This window comes from Sebastes umbrosus, chromosome 1, assembly GCF_015220745.1.
Source record: "Sebastes umbrosus isolate fSebUmb1 chromosome 1, fSebUmb1.pri, whole genome shotgun sequence".
Classification (NCBI taxonomy): domain Eukaryota; kingdom Metazoa; phylum Chordata; class Actinopteri; order Perciformes; family Sebastidae; genus Sebastes; species Sebastes umbrosus.
In genome coordinates, this window is record NC_051269.1 from 18,213,265 (window position 1) to 18,237,242 (window position 23,978).

The 23,978-nt window shown below is 38.7% G+C and overlaps 2 protein-coding genes across 2 annotated transcripts; one reads left to right on the forward strand and one right to left on the reverse strand.

Moving 5' to 3' along the window:
* Window positions 1-1,143: 1,143 nt before the first annotated feature.
* On the forward strand, window positions 1,144-13,743 carry nudt3b (nudix (nucleoside diphosphate linked moiety X)-type motif 3b). The gene is made up of 5 exons (XM_037767342.1): window positions 1,144-1,544; window positions 5,815-5,925; window positions 8,849-8,893; window positions 9,004-9,088; window positions 9,399-13,743. The coding sequence occupies exons 1-5, from the start codon at window positions 1,446-1,448 to the stop codon at window positions 9,593-9,595; spliced, it is 537 nt and encodes a 178-aa protein (XP_037623270.1). The 5' UTR covers window positions 1,144-1,445; the 3' UTR covers window positions 9,596-13,743.
* Window positions 13,744-16,307: 2,564 nt separating this feature from the next.
* rps10 (ribosomal protein S10) lies at window positions 16,308-22,865 on the reverse strand. Its single transcript, XM_037780321.1, has 6 exons — window positions 22,710-22,865; window positions 22,093-22,242; window positions 20,444-20,618; window positions 17,965-18,042; window positions 17,075-17,130; window positions 16,308-16,393 (listed from the first exon to the last, which is right to left on the reverse strand). The coding sequence occupies exons 2-6, from the start codon at window positions 22,240-22,242 to the stop codon at window positions 16,352-16,354; spliced, it is 501 nt and encodes a 166-aa protein (XP_037636249.1). The 5' UTR covers window positions 22,710-22,865; the 3' UTR covers window positions 16,308-16,351.
* Between the last annotated feature and the right edge of the window lie 1,113 nt (window positions 22,866-23,978).

Below are 23,978 nucleotides of genomic sequence, written 5' to 3' on the forward strand. Positions count from 1 at the left end.
AACACTATCCAAAGTGTAAATTTAAATGGGAACCTGTGAGAATTATATAAACACTGGCAAAGTGTTAGTTTTAACACTAAACGAGTTGAATTCACACTTCCGATTTTGCTGTGTATGTGACATCTACTGTTGACCTGCCCTAAAGACCCCCTCTACCCCTCCAAAAAAGACAAAAACGGGTCTATTGTGGGTCTCAGAGGGTTAATTAATTATGTAGTTGATTAAGCTTTGGTGGATTGCCTAAAATCGATTAACCGACTGATTGTTTCAGCCTCATCTGTTAAATATGGCAAGAGAGAACTCATATGTACATATTAAGACAACATTTTGATGTCACATTAGATCAGTTTTTGAGGACCATGCTTGAGCTGTCCATAAAATGACCTGTGGTGACCTCTAGGACAGGGGTGTCAAGCTCATTTTAGTTCATGGGCCAAAAGTTTTTCATACTAAATCACAGCATGGCTTTTTCTATGGTGTTCCTCAAGGTCTTGGTGTCTTAATGTGGTATTTTGGAGGGATTTCTGATAAAAAAAAAAATTATCAATTCTCCATATGGCAAGAGTGAACTCATAATGTACATTATAAGACAACATTTTGATTTCACATTATTATTGGATGAGTTTTGGAGGACCATGCTGTCGCTGTCCATAAAATGACCTGTGGTGACCTTTAGGACAGGGGTGTCAAGCTCATTTTAGTTCATGGGCCAAAGGTTTTTCACACTAAATCACAGCATGGCTTTTTCTATGGTGTTCCTCAAGGTCTTGGTGTCTTAATGTGGTATTTTGGAGGGATTTCTGATCATTTTTTTTTATCAATTCTCCATATGGCAAGAGTGAACTCATAATGTACATTTATAAGACAACATTTTGATTTCACATTATTATTGGATGAGTTTTGGAGGACCATGCTGTCGCTGTCCATCACCTGCGGTGCTGAAATTGATTAATCAAACCAGCATTGATCAAACCATTTTGACCATTTAATAACAGCACACATGGATAACATTTTAATTCTTCAACTAAGGTGGTAGGCTACAATCTTACTTAATTAGATCAGCCTCTAACAAGTGTCCGTGACCAGCTCTAGTGTGAGCCCAGAGTACCGGCTGGCTCCAGTCTCAGCGTGGTGTTGCTCTCTCTCCTCCTCTCCTCCTCCTCTCATTCCTCAACCACTCATACGTAGTTTCTTTACGCCGCCTGAGCTATTAAAAGCTCCACTACGTCGTGTGCGTAGCGGGCTGCTTGTAATGGCGACCGAGCCGTAGATGTGCCTCCTCTAGGTTTTAGTGAAAATGAAGCGAAGAAGAAGTTATTTCTGTTAAGTTAAAAAACGCCGAGGTTTCCCCTTGGAGGAGGACTTTGCGTCTAACAACATTTAAGTGGTCAAACTTAGCTTGTACTTTACAACTTTTGTTGCCCTCTTCCTTTTTTTTTTGGGAAATGATGAAGCTAAAGTCGAACCAAACCCGGACGTACGACGGGGACGGCTACAAGAAGCGGGCCGCCTGCCTGTGCTTCAGGAGCGAGGCGGAGGAGGAGGTGAGGCCGGGGATGAGTTGGTCTGACTGGGCCTAAAGCTACCGTTAGCTGCTCCCAGTGTGGTTCTCTGTGTATAAATCAGTTTATAACAGTATATAACCTCTTGTGTAGTCTGCTGTGGTTGTGTATTAAACATTTAGTGTTGAGCTCGTACTTAGCGGAGTGTTATGTAAGCCTCTTTAGCTGTGCATGTAACCGCTGGTTCTCACACAGCGCTACATGGAGGCAACCTGTTAGCTGCTAATGCTAAAGCTAATGCTGCTACTATGGTGCTACCGGCTCTCGGCCAGCGACCACAGGCTGTGATGAGTGGTGACTTTATCATACCGAGATTCAGCTGGATAGAAACTATTGTTTAGTTTCTTAAAGTGACCAGCTCAGATATGACTATCTAAGATACTGTTAGCGTTAATGCAACTGGTACAGCTGCTAGCCAGACATGGGGCTGATGTTAGCTGTGCTGGCTTTACTCAAAAGACACACTCTTACATCACTCTGTGTGTTTTATGCGTTGTTTACTTAAAAGATTCATAAAAGCCACACTACTAAAGATTATGGATCATCCAAATCTGCTTAATGACAAACTAGAAACCTGTTTGTTTGTGTCCTAAATGTCACCACGTAGTTGACATTAATGTGCCACTCTCCTACTAAAAACACCTCAAAGTAGCATTCAGAGGTTTATCTGAGAGCAGAGGCAGATTGTAATGCAACTGGTACTGCTGAACTAGCTTTAGCTCAAAGACAAACTCTTGCTACAGCTCTGGTTATCTTACATCACTGTGTGTGTTGTTTAAAGATTCAAAAAGCCACACTACAATACTAAGATTTGGATCATCCAATCTGCTTAATGACAAACTGGAAACCTGTTTGTTTGTGTCCCAAATGTCAACACGTAGTTGACATTAATGTGCCACTCCCCCACTAAAAACACCTCAAAGTAGCATTCAGAGGGTTATTTGAGAGCAGAGGCAGATTTTGGGAAGCTGATGTCCAGTCAACAACACGCACTATTATGATATTGTATGCATTGTTTACTTAAAGATTCAAAATACTAAAGATTTGGATCATCCAATCTGCTTAATGACAAACTCTAAACCTGTTTCGTTGTGTCCCAAATGTCACCACGTAGTTGACATTAATGAGCCACTCTCTCTCTAAAAACACTCAAAGTAGCATTCAGAGGTTTATCTGAGACCAGAGATGATTTTAATGCAACTGATTCTGCTGCTAGTCAAACATGGGACTGGTGTTAGCTGAGCTGGCTTTAGCTCAAAGACAAACTCTTGCTACAGCTCTGGTTATCTTACATCACTGTGTGTGTTGTCTAAAGATTCAAAAAGCCACAATACTAAGATTTGGATCATCCTCCGTCAATCTGCTTAATGACAAACTGGAAACCTGTTTGTTTGTGTCCCAAATGTCACCACGTAGTTGACATTAATGTGCCACTCTCCCACTAAAAACACTCAAAGTAGCATTCAGAGGGTTATTTGAGACCAGAGGTGATTTTTGTGGAAGCTACCAGCCGTGTTGCTGCTACTACTGTGGAGCAGCCGGCTCTCGGCCAGCGACCAAAGCCCACATAACACAGGCTGTGATGACTTTATCATAACGAGAGTCATCTGGATATAAAACCATTGTTTTAGTTTCTTTAAAGTGACAAGCTAAGACACGTAACTGTGTTAGTGTTAATGCAACTGGTATTGCTGCTAGCCAAACATGGGACTGATGTAAGCTGTGCTGGCTTTAGTCAAAAGACACACTCTTGGTACAGCTCTGGTTATCTTAGAATAGAATAGAGACTTTATTGTCTTTGTCATGGAAAACAACGAAAAACAGCTTTTAGCAGCTCTTGGCAGTAAAAGCAAACATTAAAAGCAAACATAGAAACATTCAAATCAAAATAGAGACAAATAAATGGATCATAAAGTGCAGGTGCCATGATTATGGTAGAAATCACTGTGTATTTTCTGCGTTGTTTACTTAAAGATTCAAAAAGCCACAATACTAAGATTTGGATCATCCAATCCGCTTAATGACAAGCTGGAAACCTGTTTGTGTCCCAAATGTCAACACGTAGTTGACATTAATGTGCCACTCTCCCACTAAAAACACCTCAGAGTAGCATTCAGAGGGTTATTTGAGAGCAGAGGCAGATTTGGGGAAGCTGATGTCCAGTCAACAACACGCACTATTATGATATTGTATGCGTTGTTTACTTAAAGATTCAAAATACTAAAGATTTGGATCATCCAATCTGCTTAATGACAAACTCTAAACCTGTTTTGTTGTGTCCTAAATGTCACCACGTAGTTGACATTAATGAGCCACTCTCTCTCTAAAAACACTCAAAGTAGCATTCAGAGGGTTATTTGAGACCAGAGGTGATTTTTGTGGAAGCTACCAGCCGTGTTGCTTCTACTACTGTGGAGCAGCCGGCTCTCGGCCAGCGACCAAAGCCCACATAACACAGGCTGTGATGACTTTATCATAACGAGAGTCATCTGGATATAAAACCATTGTTTTAGTTTCTTTAAAGTGACAAGCTAAGACACGTAACTGTGTTAGTGTTAATGCAACTTGTACTGCTGCTAGCCAAACATGGGACTGATGTAAGCTGTGCTGGCTTTAGTCAAAAGACACACTCTTGGTACAGCTCTGGTTATCTTAGAATAGAATAGAGACTTTATTGTCTTTGTCATGGAAAACAACGAAAAACAGCTTTTAGCAGCTCTTGGCAGTAAAAGCAAACATTAAAAGCAAACATAGAAACATTCAAATCAAAATAGAGACAAATAAATGGATCATAAAGTGCAGGTGCCATGATTATGGTAGAAATCACTGTGTATTTTCTGCGTTGTTTACTTAAAGATTCAAAAAGCCACAATACTAAGATTTGGATCATCCAATCTGCTTAATGACAAGCTGGAAACCTGTTTGTTTGTGTCCCAAATGTCAACACGTAGTTGACATTAATGTGCCACTCTCCCACTAAAAACACCTCAAAGTAGCATTCAGAGGGTTATTTGAGAGCAGAGGCAGATTTTGGGAAGCTGATGTCCAGTCAACAACACGCACTATTATAATATTGTATGCGTTGTTTACTTAAAGATTCAAAATACTAAAGATTTGGATCATCCAATCTGCTTAATGACAAACTCTAAACCTGTTTCGTTGTGTCCCAAATGTCACCACGTAGTTGACATTAATGAGCCACTCTCCTACTAAAAAACACCTCAAAGTAGCATTCAAAAGGTTATTTGAGACCAGAGGCAGATTTTTGGGAAGCTGATGTCCAGTCAACAACACGCACAAAGATGTTCTTTGTAGTGGAAACACTATTATACCAGGAGGGTGGGGGACTAATAGAGACTTAACTAATTCCTCATTTTGGTGTATAAGTAGAGGCCAGATTGTGAACTTGGGCTGTTGATTACAGGAAATATATCAGTATGACCTGCACGTAGCTAGAAACTTGTACCAAACACTACTAGATCGGCAATCAGCCAAGCCTGCAGCTTTTCTCTAAACAGATTGTTGACACCATGAACTCACCATACTAGTGTGGAGCAAAAAAGCAAACAGTGACTCATACACTATGCCATTGAAAAAAAACTGCATTCACACAACATCCAGCTGGCTTACTCGGCCTCAGGCCACTCTTAGGTAGTCTTGATAGTTTTCAGTGTCATATGTTGGGGTTTTGCTCTTTTTTTTAACCTTTATTTAACCAGGTAGTACTCATTAAGATTAAGAATCTCTTTTGCAAGAGAGACCTGGTCAAGACAGCAGCATTTAAACATACATTAAAGTTTCAGACGCCACAACATAAAACAAATGCAAAATAAATACATAGCATAATATCATACAAAACACATTAAAATCAAGTGTTTTAAGCCAACGTTAAAGTGAAAATATTCAGAAACACAGACAGCTCCCGATTGACTCCGCTTCTAGGTCTTTCATTAATGTTTTAAATTCATTAAAAGTAATCAGATTTCCCAGTTTCAACTTAGCTTGCAGTGTATTCCAGGAAAAGGGAGCGGAATAGCTAAAGGCCATCTTACCTAGTTCTGCGCGGACCTTAGGTACAGATAATAAGTACAGGTCAGACAAGCATAGGCTCTTGCGTCTTATACTAACACAGATCACTGAATAATCTTGCTCAAGCAGCAACACTTGTGAATTGTGATTGCACACAATTAACAAGCAGCAGCATTGAGTTGGACTGTAATGTCTAATATGTTTTGTATGGGATGCTTTGCAGGTGCTGCTGGTGAGCAGTAGTCGACATCCTGACAAGTGGATAGTTCCTGGAGGGGGGATGGAGCCCGAGGAGGAGCCCAGTGTTGCTGCAGCCCGAGAAGTGTGTGAAGAGGTTGGTTCTTTCACTGTTTTTCATAACTATTATATCTAAATTAAGCCTATATTGTGGCCCCCTTTCTTTCTCTGATACTGTTCCTACTTTACTTGACCCTTCTATCTGAAACATGAAGATACCTTTCTAGACTTGGTTCATAGCCAGGAATATTGTTCTGGGGGTGGATTTCCATTTGCAGTGTGGCAAATTAGTTTGAGTGGAAGCTCATAAGATGTATTGTATTTCATCTATTAAATCATGTCTGTATTTAACGCTGGGCCTAATACCTTGCTCTCGGAACCCATTTCGTCAGTGCCGTCATCCTGTTTGGATGGACAGAGAGAGAGAGCCTAGCAACATGTAAGCTGTATCATAGCATCATGTTACAAAGCAGTGTTTCGGTGTCAAAGGAGGTCACGCTGAGATTGAACACTGGCTGCACAGCGGTTGCACTGCAGCACTATCCAATCCCAAAAATACAGCAAACGAAGAAAAACAATCCGTTTTCATTCTTTGTGTGTTTCAGACAGTTCTATTTTTACAGCAGCAGCCTCATTACAGAAGCAGTTTGAAGGGCAAAATGTGTCTATTTTTGTTTGTGTGTGTTTTGGAGGATAGGTAGCAATTAGTAAACGGCTCTGAAGCTCATTGGAAATCAATAATAACTGCTTATACCACCAACGTCCGTCCCTTAAATCAGGTATCCCTCTTGTGTACAAGCTGCTCATCGCTTTGGCATTTCGATCAGAATGGCGACAGGGCACTGAAGACACGGAGTCTCACCCGGCTGTCAGCTCTTGGCAAGTCACCGACCATATAAAGCCTATTCTCCGTGTGTGATCCATCACGCTGATGGATGCTGATATCATCCCCTATCCTGGCTCCCGCTGTTCGGTGGCTTTGGCGGTTGTAGGACGCTGCAGCTTGCCAACACATTTCCACAGGGTCAAAAGCAATGTCACATCACTACTGATGTTTGTTAAAAGTGCTTAAAGGCCACATTCAGAAACTTTGTGGTGACTTTGAGTGGTACTCCATGCATCACCACGTCTTGTGGCTTCCTAAGCTTCTTATTGGACGGTGGTGTAACAGGACATATCCTAATCCTGACAAGCTTATTCTGATGACCATATGAGTGGTGAGTGATTGCTTATGCTTATTGGTTTGGAGTCTTGCCAGGGATGACCGCGAATACACAGCACTTAGGAGCAGGCCAAAGGTTACAGAGGCTTCCTTTGTCTATCTGACCGTTCATAACCTCGGCTTATGCTTGGTAGTCTACGCCCTGCACTAACAAGACACAGGACAGTATTGCATAACTTGTAATGCAGCCTCAATGCTGTGCATCCTCTCCCAAGATGCTGCCCATCAGTCTTCAGTTACATGAATGCTTGAGTCGGGAGACATTTTCCATCTCAAAACATACAGGTTGACTTTTGGCCTATTACTTCATCCCTGGCATGTCTTTGTGGTTGCTAGTGGTGGGCCTGTTCTTTTACACATGATCTTGCTTAAGGCTTGAAGAGTCCAACTCTTGAGTCCATGGTGCAGCGAGTGCAGTCAACACTTATTTATAGACTGAAACTGGAACCTGAAGAAGCTGCAAAGATGTCAGCAAGTGGCCTTGCTCTGTATCTAAACCTGACCTACTATCCACCTCTGGGAGTTGAGCTCTACCTCGGGGATTATTTTTGTTATTAGAATATCTTTAAAGGTAACAGGCAAGTTGTCGTCTTTCTAGGAAAGGTTGTGACATTTGCACGGCTTCGGTGTTGATGTCATAGGAAGAGGAACGGCGAATGACAGCAAGGCGGTTGTTCTGTTGTTTGTTTGTGACCTTTATACATGATCTTTTATGGTACGCGAAACATCTTGTAGAGAAGCCGTCAGTATGTGACAGTAAGTGATAGCTGAACAGAGGTGTTTACATGTATTTTGCAGCTGTAGAATTTAGAACTGCAACAATTACTCGAATGACAGAAAGTTTGAGGTCATTTCTTAGGAAAAATACCTTTTAACTTTTGCTGGGTGTCAATTAGCTGATTTTCTCTGTTTTGTTTAATTGTAAATTCAATATCTTTGGGGTTTTCCACTCGTGGTTGGACAAGACGTGAGGCTTGGGATCCAGGAGATTGTTATCAGCATTTTCACCATTTTCTTACATTTTGTCGACCAAAGGTTTTATCAGTTTATCAAAAAAATAACTGTCAGATTAAATCAATAATGAAAATAATCATTAGTTTCCACCCTAATATAGTTTATACTGTAATTGCACTTGTAGTTTGAGTAACAGTTGGTCAGGAAAGTTTACAAACCTAATTTCCAACTAACTTGTGACTATAAATGTTGGTTTCCTGTTGCGCATTTGTCCTCTGGTTTTTTTTCTTCTCCTTTTTCTGTGTCCCTGTACTTGTCTTCACCTGTTCTGTAATCATTATCACACAGTTTAAAAAAAAGTCTCCAGTTTCCAGAACGTAGGCTGTCAGTCTAATTATATTACTTATTACTTACTGTTGGCTAAATTAGACCTCGTTGCACTGAAGTGTGAAATTAATGAAGAAAGAATCAGTACATGCAAGACATGACTTCAGCTTTTAATCAAATTAAGTCAGTGTTTTTGTTCATGTTTTACTTGTGTGTTACTTGGAGGATTCGGCAACAACACAGGAATTAGATTTGAGTAAATTTGAAGGGGATAAAAAAAACAATCTTATGATGTAATGTAATCCCCCGCAACACAAATCATTTAAAAATTACAGTCTCAACAAAACACCACGAGGTAAGAAGATAGTGTTTATTGTCAGGCTGTTAGATTTAATTTCATTATACAGGTGTTATGCTGTTTTGCCTCTTTATATTTAAGAACAGCCCTTAGTTGTCCATTGTAAGTGTATGCTGTGGTATGTATTTGCTCACCTAATCATTCTTATTTATTTTACAGGCCGGTGTGAAGGGGACTTTAGGTCGTTTGGTCGGAGTATTTGAGGTGAGGTTTGTTTGCCGTCTAATTTGTTTTTGGTCTTCAAATGTGAACATACTGTGTGCAGCATGTTTGCGAATGAGAAGTAAAAATATGATCATGTTTTTCTCCCGCAGAACCAAGAGAGGAAACACAGAACCTACGTCTATGTTCTTGTTGTAACAGAGTTGCTGGAGGACTGGGAGGACTCGGTCAACATTGGTAAAGCACTGCATGTTTGTTTGTTTGTCAAAATGGGGATGATCCGGACAAAGTTCTCAGGCAGTCACATGCTGTCTGTAGCTTTGTTTTTCTTTCCCAGGCCTTAGTGATATTACAGTTCAGGGATTTTATTCTATGTTTGTTTGGGGGGGAGATTATAACACCAGCTTTGCTCCTACCCTGATTTTCACTTTAACGCTGTGCACAGTACTGCTAATTAGTCAAACCTATTTTTCATAATGTGTGTCTTCTCGTGTTGTCTCTCACATGTCTCAACTTGTCCCACAATGGTGTCTTGTTCTGTCAACAGGGAGAAAAAGGGAATGGTTTAAAATAGACGATGCCATGCAAGTGTTGCTGTGTCACAAGCCTGTGCAGGCCACCTACTTCGAGGCTCTCCAGGAGAGTTGCCTGACCAGTAATGGAACACCTTTGGTGGCCACGATAGGTGGGGACCTCTCCCCTACCTACAGCATCAATCAGAGCTCCGTCTCGGGTATCAGATAACTAAAACCACAACTCTGACACCTTCGGGAGCTTTCGCCACCACTTGCGCTCTTACTTGTGTCATTTCTCTTCTCTTCTCTGTTCTTTTCTCTCTTCTCTTCTGTCTCAATAACATGGTTTGCCTTGCCAACTCCTTTGTGCCAGAGCAGTGGCACAGACTTGATGACAAGTGTTGGGTGAATAGTCTGAAACACTTTGTAAATGTAAATGTAATTTTTGACCCATATTTTTTTTCATTTTTTTTTTCTTTTTACTGACAACTGCATGAAATGTCCCCTCGCTCCCCTCATTCTCTTTCCTTAACGCGCCCTTAGCGTGGTGTTTATTGAATGCAAGAACTACTTTTTACTGTTGTAATGTAAACGTGTATACTTAGTGCTTAAGCTGAAGGCTTTTGGTGGTCTCCTCCATTTTTCAGTTATTTTTCTGTGAATGAATGTGCCCATTAGTGTACTCCCTCCTCCCCCATGTTAATAAGGATAGGAAATGTTGTCTGTATCTGAATGAACAGAATTGTGGGAAGTGACTTGTCTTGCATGAGCACTGTTATGTTGTGTCTCACTCGCTCGAGTGACCCAACTGTGCAACAGACTTGTGGTAAGGTCTTTTGGATTCTCTTCATTTTGCTCCTTATCGTGGTTATTGATGTCTCTTTAATCAGAAGGATACGGCCCCTCACTAGTTTTTCAAGTGTCAAGTGTGTTTCTCTCTTATTTGGGGAAGCTAGCCAAGCACTACAGGTTGCACTCTCAAACAGAGCATATACACTGTAAAGAGAGCGAAAGAATGTCAACATACAATGTCAAATGAACCACCTTTCTCCTCAGTGTCCTTACCTACTTTTAATCCCTTTTTGTTTTCTTTTTTTAAAACTGCTTTTCTGTGACTGACTACAAAGTCTTCCTCCACATACTGAGAGGGTAGAAGTAGTAGATTTAAAAAAATCATGGACTTGTAATTTCAAAATGCAGCACATATCACTTAACTTATTAAAACCCATCTCCATGTTTTACTCCTCACATTCAGTTTGGTTAAAAACAATTGTTTACACTGTGTTCGTAACAGCACAGGTGACTTTAGTGGGCACTCATTATGGTCATGATTTATTTTTTTTATCCTTCCTTTAGTATTTAATGTGCATCCCCAAAAACACTCAAAACACCTGCTTGACATAGAAAGTAATGGAATCTATAATGCTGGTGCAGAACAAACAAGCCTTGTACAGTTTGAGACCTCGTTTTTAACATGTAAAATGCTTTTGGATACTAGTTTTTGTTTTTATGTTTTTCTCTCTAACGTCTGGCAAAAGTCTCTTTAGCCGAGCTGCGTCACTTGGCCTTGATGTGGCGTGAGGCAGCTGGCTCAATACTGTGAAACTGGAGGCGCTGTAGATAGCATGTTAGAGGTTTTTATTGTAAATTGTTTATTTCTGTATAGATCAAAGGTGAGAGTACAAATGACAAAACACCTCTTATACATCTGTGAGTCCGACATGTCATTTCAACCTAGGCTGGAAGAACTGATTGAACTCAATAGCGTTGGCTTTGGAGCTGTTGGAAACGTTTTCTTGAGGTGGCGTACAGTACATCTGAGGCTGAAGAACAAGGAATGTGGTGATGGTTGTTAGTGAAGAGCCTATTTATAATTGAATATTCTCTAAATCCTTTAAAAAAAAAAAAAAATGACACCAAAACAAATTTGTAACGGTAATGGATTACTGTTCTTTGGCCAGGCTATAGTCCGAGTTCCCGACTTAGTTAGTAGCTAAAGCAGACCTGAAGTTTCTTTTCAAGTCAGCAGCTGTTCCACTATCCCCAGTTAGTGTATTTTCTCATAGGGGGGTTCTTTTATTGGTCTTTCTCCATAACTTTGAACATGATACTGGTTTTCTGTCCATATTTAAGCTTATAATAACAGGTTCTTTTTTTGGCCACCTGAGAGCAGCGGAAACAAAACTGTAAACACAACATTCATCAGTTTTGTTTTACATTTATATGGCAAACTTGTTGGCAAAGAGCTGCCTATTTACACATCTGGCATATGTGACATTTAGCATTAATTTGTTGTGTTTGTGTCCATCTGATAATTCACTTTATCTTTCTTTATTTTAGCTCAGTTTTGGTTTCCACCAATACCTGAGGTAAATCCGGCTCCATAAGTACTAAATGCTCCACTATGTTCACCAGCTAGACGCTAAATTAGTCTGCTGTCTCGTGTTAGGCAAGTAGCATACAATTGTTTTTTTATAGCTTCTTTGTGCTATGAGAGTGAACTAAAACATCAGAGTTGTCTGCCATAAAATCAAAACAATGAGCTGGAAGAAGCTAAATAGCTCAGTCAAGCTGAGGGGAACTGCCATCTGTTGATAATCCTCTGCGGCTTCATCACTTCTAGCACCCTCTTTCACACAAGAGTAGTCACATGAACCACTGTTAATATAGAAACATTGATTAAAGCTAAAGTATAATTTATGGATGTAAACTTGAGACCTTTTAATACCAATAAGTCAATGATTACCTTGCCAGCACTCAAAAACTACAGCTCTGAATGGGTTTTGATTGTGCGCCTATTGCTAAGACTCGTGGGAGTCGTAGTTTCTAAATGCCAACAAATAAAGTAGATATGTTTACGCTTGGTTAAAATGATTTGGTGCTCAAAGTTTGGTGCTTACAATAGCAGATGCACATTTTCCTTTGAATATGGACAGAAAAGTCCAGTATCATGATTCAGTTGTGCAGAAACTGCTGGGAAAAAAAATCCTTTGTGGGAAACTAACATTGACAAGTGAAAGCTAGTGGATCATAAGCTAACCTAGAAAAGGGGCAGAAAGTCTCTTGACAGTGACAGCAGCGGTGGGCGGTTGTCTTTTATTCATGGTCGTCTTTTCTCCCAGTAATTGTGGGTGCACAACTCTGCCAGCAAATTCAGACAGATTCCTTTATTATTATCCCTGAATGAAAAACTTTTTTTTTTTCTGAATAACCGTACATGTGGAAGGAGTCTAAAGTCTCCTTCCTCTATTGCTGTGCATCCGAAAGGTGTGGTGGCCAAAGTCTGGCTTTATGATGCCCTACCTGGCACTTCATAGGAGAGTTTGTGTTGATTAGACCTTTTTTAAAGTCTTCATTGAAATGTGCAATCGGATGTTAAGGGGATGAATCTGTATATGGCTTAAAAGATAATCTAAACCCTTTCTCTTGAGTAATTGGCAATGATGTAATTCGCTCTCGGTGGTTGGATGCGGGTGACAGGTACTGTCAAAATGAATGTGAGGAGGATATCCACAAGTAACAGCCAGTGACTTAATTATTGATGACCACTTGTTCTTGATCCATATTATTTTTTTTTTCAATTTGTTCTTTAATCTGTTGTGTTATTGACAAGCAAATGTCTTGTATATAGCTAACACAGCACCCTGATAGCCAGAGGACACACTTTGGCTTTGGTAAATAAAGATTAGTGTCCGTTTTTTTAACAACTCCCTTCTAACTCAATTCAAGCACTTCCTGTCATAAGTAAATAGTTTTGGGCTGGAGTTTAGGGGGGGGATTTATGAAGTACATGTGTCCATATGTTGGAGTTGACACATCTACTCTGTCTCCTTGGAGATTTCTATCACAATTGGCTCCTTTGTAGGACATTGAAGCTTCTGAAATTGGGGGTAAAAACAAGGATAAATTGAGAATATTGTTGCGCTCTTGAGTTTCAGATAAAGTCACTTCCTTTTTAATTTACCAAAGGTGATGGTTTAAATATGTATTGCCCCATCTTGTGGCCAAAGCAAAAAAAAAAAAATTAAAAGCACATCACTTTGCAGCTAAGGATTCAAACGATCAGTTTCCTTTAGCATGATGGTCAGATGGCCATTTCCTTAACTGAATGACTTAGTAATTAGAAATTGACTGATGAATGCGGTTAAAAGATTGCCCCAAATACTTGTAATTGAATAACAAACTAAAACACATGTGCACCTGACCTCAGCCTTGAAGTTACATACTCATAATTGTGTTCTCCAAGGTATATGTGTCACTGGAATTTTTTCTTTTCCTCTCTTTTGTCATTTGGGACTGTGGAATAAAACCAGTGAGAGAAGACTGAAGATTGTAATATAAATGTGCCAACAAATAAACACCAGTATTTCACATTCAGTCATTGTCTGTCTTCATGTCTGAAACATGTTTTGATACATGTGCCTGCAGTCTTATACAGTAATATATTACACTGGAATGTAGATAAGAGGACTTTAGTTTTGTGTATTAGGCTGATTGAACTGGGATTTCCTTTTTTATGTACCAAGTTTTTATACGTTATAAATCTGTGGCAAGTGACATAACTCTTATTGTTGTATATATACTACTCTTTACAGTATACTATTTTTGCATTTAGTGTACAATAAATGGACACACTCAACTGTTTTAACAGGAAATTATTCAACGTGCTCTAGGGCTGACCCCAATGCTTCGAGGCTTTGACCATTGCCATGGTAATCGACCTCCAAATCATTATTTGAATGTTTTGGGGTGGTTTTTTATATATAAATATGTAGTATTAAAGTATAAAGGAGCTGTCTCACCACTGTGCACAATATTTAATGATGTTTTTAAGCCGTGGCTTCCAACTTTGTCCCAAATCAACACCTCATTCTGATATTAAGTAGGTTTTAAGTATGTAATGGGTTCACTATGGAAAAGTGGACACAAACTAGTGCAAACAAAGTTATCAGTCAAAATGCACCCTAAATATTAGATTTTTTTGAGTGTGCTGTTGGTGTGTACACTGTTCTCCCTCAGTGCAGCGCACAAAGCAAATGGAGGAGCTGCTCACAGCTGGAAAAGCTTTAAATTTATTGTGGATGGTGGTGAAACAGCTCCAGAATCACAACAGAAAACAAGTATTACATTTTTTGGAAAAACAGATTTGCCGTCTCTGTGAAGTTTAATTATCTCTTTAATTCTTAGGTTGCGGTTTGATTGATGTTTGATGGCACAAGTATCATTTCATGTTAATATAAAACAGTTTAGTATGTTTCTTTCTTTAATACTAACTGCAAAAACAATACTATCAGGATTAGTATACACAGTATATGATGTATACAATTGGAAAATAGTGTTTATCACCTGCACACTCAAAAATTAAGCTTGCATACAGATTTCTGAGTGTACTTAATTTAGTCCTGTCCAGTGCACACACAAAACCTGTTTAGAGTTAGGATGTGGTATGGAAATTAACACCGCTAACGAGTTTGATTTCACATCAAACGAGAAAAATTGCCTGTGGCATTTCATGTGTTTAATGACACAAATGTATTGCCTCGAAGCAGAAGAGGTTCCGTGTACTTTAGAAGCAGACCTATTATACAATGCAATCACGACACCAGCTTTCCCATTTCCTATTTAAATAATGTCAGTATAATATAACTTCACTTTGCACACAAGATAAAGATAAATATGGATTTAAAAAAAAAAAATATGAATCATGCAAAATTATTCTAGTGAAGTCCCAGAATTTAAACATAGAGCTGGAAATGGAGCATAATAGGACCCCTTTAAATACTCTGCACACCCACACATTTTTACATTTTCTGATTGATAAAACTTCTCTGTTGTGGTGGAGCTATGCTAGAAATGACATCAAGTCGCAAATTAAGTAATGCTAAAAATGGTGTGTGCCCTGTGAAAACACCTGTGTGTTGCATACCAAGGGTGTGCAGGGTCTTCAAGTGACCTCAATCTAACCTCACCAGACCCATCTCCGTCCCAGCTGCGTCATTTGGAGCCAAATAAGCCACCGGCCTTTTTCACAGAACACATATTGTGATGTCACAGAAAAAGCACAGGTGTAAATAATATGAATCCAGTTTCAGGGTCCTGGTAGTGTGCATACTGTCACAGCTTGTAACCCCATGTACTTACCCACTTCATTAATGATCAAAGAATGACGACAGACATCTCACGAGTCTCGCTGACTAACTTGATCCTGTTATTTGTTCTGTCGTACATATCTGGTGACGGTCATCTTGACTTGTGCTTCTAAATTTACACCTGCTGACTAACTTCACTTTGTTCAGCATAAAAGAAAATATCTGAGAATGTTTGAAACAAGCTGTTCACTTTGAAATTCATTCACCAACCATGTTTTCCACATTAACCTCAAGAGACCAACATTTTCGAGGGGACTGTATGTGACATGGAAGTGGTATACATCATCCGAGATGCAGCACTGTATGTCAAGTTGTTCTAGTCATAAATCTGTAATACACATGAGGCTGGGATTATCCTAGAGGTCAGCACAGGTCATTTTATACAGTGAGGCCAAGTTTCAAAAAAATGGTCTCACTACAATGAAATGGCTACAATGGGGATTAACATCACACATGAATACAGTTGGGCTCATTGGATCCACAAGAATCTCAGCTTTACAGTGATACCCAATTTATGTAATTCCAAGACGGTTTAGGGACCCCAGTATGCAGAAATATTCAAACATCCATTTTAGAATAAGCAAAAATAACACATTTATACTGCATACAAAAAACTGCATGTGATTATCATAAAGTGGGCATGTCTGTAAAGGGGAGACTCGTGGGTACCCAGAGAACCCATTTTCAGTCACATATCTTGAGGTCAGAGGTCAAGGAACCCCTACAGCCTCTTAAAAACAGCAATGTCAGGTGTCATGGGGTTTTAATACAAACAATACTGAGATGGAAGAGTTGTATTTTGATTTTCTTTATTGTACAGAAAGATGAGGTGAAATTTACTGAGGCTGCTGTCCTCTGCCGCGTCCGAAGCCACCCCTCTGCAAAAGGAAAAAGTTTTTGTCAATATACCATTCAACCCAAGTTCAACAGAAGAATAATGTTTTATAACTGCACTAGTTTGATATATTTATCGTTATTGTAATATATATCTTGTTCTATTTTTTTGTCATCACTATTATGTAGTCATTATTTTCTGTATATTGATCTCGTGTTCTCTAACATTGTGGAATTTGAACATTTAGGTGGAGGCTTCAAATAAGCCCAGTGGACTTTCTGCCTCTTCCTGCACTGTATAGTATTTGTTATTTTTGTTATGGTTGTGCATTCATAAATAGTTAAAAAAAAATAAACTTTACGAACATAACCTGATAAAGGTCTGTGTACTGAGTCGAAATATACATCTCTGACTGCAAGTGAAGAGGACAGTGTGCAGGAGGAGTCTTTTGTTCCGTCACTGCACCAAACAAAACTAAATTCAGCTTGCTGGCATTCCTTATTGAAGCGATTATAAAACCGCAGCCACAAACAAACAAGGTTTCAGGGAGGAATGTTGGGACATTCTTGTTGTACAATTGACATGGAAAACATTCCTCATTTGCCATAACAAGACAAAAACGACTCAAGACCAAAAATATGCCCCCATCTATAAATAATTCCCACAAAGGGAAATTTAAGAAAAATGATTCACAAGGTTTTACAAATATAGCAGCAGTACTTACGAACTGGAATTCTGTGGCAGCTCCGGCACCGGCCTCTGCTTTCTTGTCAGCACCAGCTGATGGAGAAATTATGGATTAACAAGCCAGTCAACATCTTCCATAATTTAAGTTTCAATAGCCACCAAAAACGTGTAAAATAAAAGGATATTATACACACATGGTTAAAGGTTATATTGATAACACTGTTATGTAGCCAAAAAAAAAAGGTGTCAAATAAAAGTATGGCTTCTTCTCCAAAAAATGATTACTGTGAATGAATCATTTAAAAAAAAAAAATGTTGACGGATCCAAAATTAATGTTTCGTTTATTTCTGTGGAAGATATCTGACCTTTGGTTCTCACTTCTAACAAGGCTTGTGAGCCAATAGTATAACGACGCTGGTATCAGGTGCTCTTTATTTTCATTTGTGAAGTGAATGCAATGGAACAGAGGAGGGAGAATGCGACATCTAGTGGCTGAATCAATGTTATCAGTTTGTACCCTTAAGTTTAATTTTGAGATAGTATTCTCCACTATATTAGAGGGGAGATACCCAGGGAAAATACTTTTCTGTTTCAGCCCATTGTTGTGAAACTTTGCTATAAAGTACTAATCAAACAAATTAAATTATTGTATTAATTCAGCATTTACATTGTTGAATTTGTTCTTGTATTATGGCACATGTACTTGACAGTGGGTCACATCACTGAATTTGACTTTTTCCTTCTCACAAATAATTAATTACAAAGCACTCTCAATGCATAATACTGTCTTAAAAACTGTTCCAAGCCAAAGTCATGTTTTTACCTGCCTCTAAGACTTTATGCTGCTCATTAAAACTAGTAACACAACACCACATGAAAACAACTCAGTTCATATGGGTGACTAATATTGTTAGAAGTATACTTACGGGGTGCAGCAGATCGCCTGTAATTATCTCTGTCAGCCTCGCCACGGTTAAGGCGGGCGGGCCTCTCTCCTTCCATTCCTGCAGAAATAAAAACAAGCAAAAGTCAGCTCAGGTCCACTGTGGTTACAGGTTATTTTGCTGCAAACAAAAGGATGTAAATCAGAGGAAAATCAGTATGCTTTAATGTTAGAATTGTTCAGTTTTGATGCCAAGGAGTTTCACTAAATACAATTGTGCTATATTAGATAACAGTATATATATAATAATTTGGTCTCAGGGACTCCGTCAAGAGCAGATTATTCATGACAAACAAAAAGGCACTTGAATGCTTAAGGGGGGGAAACATAATCCCTGAATGTGCTGCTGTTTCAGACAATCACAGTCATCCTGCACTTAAACTCTAAAGCGAGGAACGTATGATGTGTGGTGGCAGATATATTATAAGCAGATAAGAAAATTAAAATGTTCCTATAATGTCATTTTAGCTGATAATTATGCTCCACACACACAGGGCAGACAGCAGAGTCTACTCAAGTCCACGAGGACAATGCTCGTTATCCATACGTGCAACAAAGTCAGTAAAGGAGACAGTACGAGCAATTTATCAAACACCCTTTAAACAAGAACATTAACTTGCAGACACACAATGTCTTTTACCTCTCTGCCCGCTGTCAATTCGCTGTCCCATCTAAATTGATACTTACTATGTTTACACACATACTAATACTAGTGATTGGTTATAAACGCGCTACAAAGGACCGCTAATGGTGCGCAACGGTTGAGCCTAATGAAATGTTATGTATCTGGAAATTTGTTGAACTGGTGTAGACTTTGACCATCCCTCTCTACCAACAGCAAGTACCTTCACATCAGCAGCAGAGGGAGGATGACAGAGAGGATCAATGATGCCTCCGGGCTTTCAGCCTGTTTATTGTAAAAGGCTTGCATCCTTTCTACATCATAACCATTAACCAGTCCAGAGGTCTGCCATTAATTAGTCTACATATTTTGTTATAGAAATAAACCAAGGTTATTATTACAAACAAGTTTACCATCAATGTATGTATTCTTTATTCTAGGGACTGCTCTCCAAATATTGGTATTGTATTAGAAAAATAAACATGAATGTAGAAATATATAATTATTTTTTTAATTAACTTGTTTTTGCTTTTAAGATATTTTTATATCAGTTATTGTATTTGTGTCTGTAATTCTTTTTATCACCCTGAAATTCTTTATTTAAAGAAAGCCCCCAGTAAGAGCACCAGACTCTGAAGCAAATTTTCGTAGTGGTCAAACAAAATTTTAGCTTCCGTGTCCGTCACGTGATAGCATTGGATCCAAAAAGACTTTCCCCATAGACTTACATTGAGAAAGAGATGTCCGTCAATCAGCGGATCGTTAGATTTATGTCACCACTTTTCTATCTTACACTTAGTGTCATTGTATTTTATCATTGCCTTTCTTTCTTATTGATGTTATTCTATCTTATTAGTGTCATTTTCATATTCATTCTTATATATTGCTTTAGTGCTGAGCTGACCCGTTCTCTCATCCCATACATTTCAGTACTACATGAGACAATCTCTGAAAAAAAAACTCCTTTTAGTTCTCCTAGAAAAGATTACACCGTGCCCTAAAAAAAAAAAAAAAAAAAAACTGTAGCCGAGGAGTTTGACAGTTTGATCAGAGTTCACAAGCTTCACGAGCTGTGACTGATTGATAGCTGAGTAAGAGACTGTTCAGCTGCGATTGGTTGTTTTTCTTCAGCGCGGTGGAATCTAAGAGCACCAAGAGGAGGCAGAGCAACCTGATTTTTCACAGTATCTGTCTCATGTACTTCTGCCAGGATAGTTACAATTTAATAAAAATTAATTTTGTCATATTTGCTCAAACTTCCCAGCTGCAGCTTTAAGCATCAGGTGTTCTGAATAAGGTGTCAGACCCTAAAGTACCACATTTCAGTTTTAAAACCAAGATTCAGCACTGTAATTAACAACAACAAACATTATGATACGTACTGATAAGGGAGGATGATTATCTGGCTTGTGATTTCCCCTTAAGTCCCAACCCTTTCTACTAAATTAGCAGAAAATGTTACCCAGACTTGATTATTGGCTGGATCTGCTTTTTCCAATTTTATAAAGGATATAAAACAATGTAGTTACAGGTCATCTCAGCGCTAAAACACAGCTGGAAACAACTATCAGAGTTGCTGAACTCGTAACACTGAGCCATGGCTGCAGCCTTTTGACTCCATGTTAATCCGTCTGGAATGCTTCCACTCGGCAGTTTTAAGTTAACAGCTAATGACTGATGGTTTGTGTTCGTCAGATAGCTTTGAAAAGCAACATCAGTAGTTATTATCACGAACCGTATCCTGTGACACTGACTTTTGAGAAATACAGTATATTCCAACAAAAAAAGAAAAGCAAGCAACAGTCAACCAAACCCACATTACGTGTATCAGTGAGCTTACCCTTGGGCCTGGGCCTTGCGGTCTCAGGGCGAGTCTGGCGGCGCAGGGTTGCGGGCACAATCTCTGGGGGAAGGTGGAGGAAGTCTCTCAGGTACTGGATACCTTCGTTGGTGAGGTACCAGTAAAAATGACGCCAGGCAAATTGCTCCTTGACGTACCCACAGGACTTCAAGGACTGGAGGAAAAGCACAAACATTATGTAGTTTTCACAGTGAGTAGAGTATTACCAACTCATCTACTGTAAGCATGCTTCTACGTAAGTGTATCCTTTCAGGTAATGGTTCCTAAACTTTTCTTCCATGGTCCCCCTTTAGAAGCTTTTTTTTTTCTTTCTGATGCTCACCTACCTCCCTCAACATAAACCAACAGCTTCCAACAAAAAGCCCCATTGAGTTTGATTGAAATACCCTCATCTAGAATATTAATGTTTCTTTATAATCATGATTTTCATTAGGTTCTGTTGTGCATGTGAAATATACAAGTTCAACTTTGCCCAAACTGCTAGTTTTAAAAACAAAAGTCTCCCCTGATACTGACTGACACAGTTGCTTGATGAGCCTGGCCCATTTCTCTTCCATGTCAAAAATATTAGATTTGTATATGTTTTGCTTTCCTAATAAATCTTTCTAACCTGCATCAAAACACTCTAGCATTTGTATTGTTCTAAAATTAATCAAGACTAGTTCCACACCACATTTTTCCCCCTATCCATGTGCATACCACCAGCAAAGTCTCAATGCCTCCCATTTATTAGCATACATGCGGGTCACGGGCATCCATCGGTTTATCCACACCCAAACCGCGCTTTAGGTCACTGAAAACTGAGCTTTTGTAAAACTTTTTAACAGTCTCTTCTGCACTGTATTCACTTTTTTAATAGTCGTGTATCACAGCTGTTACCCTGCACTATATTCAGTTTTAACAGTTTTCTTCATCTCCTTGTATTTTTATATCTGGTATATTTGTTTGTACTTCTTATTTTGCACTACTAACTTTTTTACTAACATGTTTTGCACTATGGAACTGTGATGCAGGAAACTTGAATTTCCCTCGGGATCAATAAAGTTACTATCTATCTACCTACCTATCTGTCTATCTAACTATCTATCTACCTACCTACCTATCTGTCTATCTAACTATCTATCTACCTACCTACCTATCTGTCTATCTAACTATCTATCTACCTACCTACCTATCTGTCTATCTAACTATCTATCTACCTACCTACCTACCTATCTGTCTGTCTATCTAACTATCTATCTACCTACCTACCTATCTGTCTATCTAACTATCTATCTACCTACCTATCTATCTATCTAACTATCTATCTACCTACCTACCTATCTGTCTATCTAACTATCTATCTACCTACCTATCTGTCTATCTAACTATCTATCTACCTACCTACCTATCTGTCTATCTAACTATCTATCTACCTACCTACCTATCTAACTATCTACAGCATCTATCCATCTATATAGTGATTTAATGTCAGTACTACTCAGATCTTTCTACACTTGTGTTCACCTGGGCTCTACAGGAAGCAGATACTGCTGATACATATACAGCCCGGTGGTTCAGACTACATCCACATAAAACTGATGAACTTGTCAGAGTTCAACAACAATCCTCATCCTCTAGTGTCTCACCTGCATCGCTTTCATCACATGAAGGTTGGGCACGTTCTTGTCAGCGAGCTCCGGATGCTTGGGCAGATGGACATCTTTCTTAGCCACCATGACTCCCTCCTTGAAGAGGAGCTCATAGATAGCAATGCGATTCTTCTTGGGCATCAGCATCTGTGTTACAAAGACATTTAATATGTATCAGTTTCACAAGTACACGTTACAGCTCACACACTAGCTGATGGCATGCTAACTGACTAGCATGTTAGCCAACTTCACTATGAAATACTGATCTAAATACAGCAGCAGAAAGCCTCCACATTAACGTGTTAGTAGATCAACATACTAGGTTTGTTTTTAAGTGTTCACATCACTAGTTACACACACTTTTATACACATTAACATCAACTAAAGAGGCCCCGCGTTAACCGAGGAAACATGGCAGCCATTAGTGAAGACCAGAGTCGGCTTCACTTCCCCACTTCTAACTCTAATATCCTCCATTATAACGCGTTTAAAGCTGAAATACGGTTAAACATTCAGTTGTGACATTAAGAACAGTCGAATATGATACAGTATGTATTTATAGAGCATGAGATGTTGAAGATATCTTTAGATTAGGACGCCGGGTCTGTCGTTACCTTTCCACTTGTTTAAGGGACCGGAGCCGGAAGGAACGACGGTTCGTTGCTGGGGAAGGTTTATCCTGTCGCCCCGGTGATGCTGGAGGATGTCTCGCCTCCTGCTGGTCCGGAGGGGAACAACAGTACTACAGTCATAGTGGACCAGAGACTACAGTTATTCAGCTATACATAAAACAAACCTTTGTTAATTTTTCTTTTTTTAATAAAACCTAGTTTATGAAAATGTCTTCATGTCATGTCAATTTCTATCCAAGACTCTGGTGAATTTATTTAAAAAATAATAATAATTTCATCAAGATTCAAGATTGAAGATTCAAGCCCTTTATTGTCATTGCGTAGTACAACGAAATTAGATTGTGATAATCCCATAGGTGCTAATGAAAAGATAATACAATAAAAAAAGAGATATATGCAATATAAATAAATATAAAAAAGATAAAAGATAATACAATTTACAATATAAAAATACAATATGTACATTGATGAGATGACAGTTTTGCCAGATCACAGTTTTGCCAGATTATTGCACAAATTATCCGTCAGATAATTATATAATTGTTGTACAGCATCATATAATTATTGCACAGAGTGATCAGCAAATGTTATTGCACATATCCGTAACAGTAGATTCACAGCCCTTATATTGCACAAAAGTGACACAGAAGTGACCAACGTGTTATTGCACATGTCCGTAACACTAGATTTACATTGCACGTGTTCAACACAGACAGAGGAGAAAGGCAGGAGGAGGCAGTTGGGAAAAAGACATATAAGACAAATAAAAGCACATACAGTGTGAGTCTGTATTGCTAAAAACCTGTCTTTTTATTAAAGTTAGCATACAGCTTTATTTCCAACATGTCTTATCTGTTTTTTTATCATTATTATTATTATTATTATTATTATTATATGCTGTATCTTATATAATTGTTGGATATTTTATGCTGTATTATGTTTAATTCCCTGATTTTATTTGCCTCATTGCTGTCCTGAAATGTTTAAATCCTGGTTCAACCATGTGAAACACTTGAAAAGTGCTGTATAAATAAAGTTTATTATTATTATTATTATTATTATTATTATTATTATTATTATTATTATTATTATTATAATTAGTAGTAGTAGTAGTAGTAGTAGTAGTAGTAGTAGTAGTAGTAGAAATAGTAGTATGTAGTTCTACATCATCATTGGTATCAAAACACTAGATAAAATCTGAAATAGTTAGTGGTGAAATGCTTATTTATCATTCATTTATTCAAGCACTGC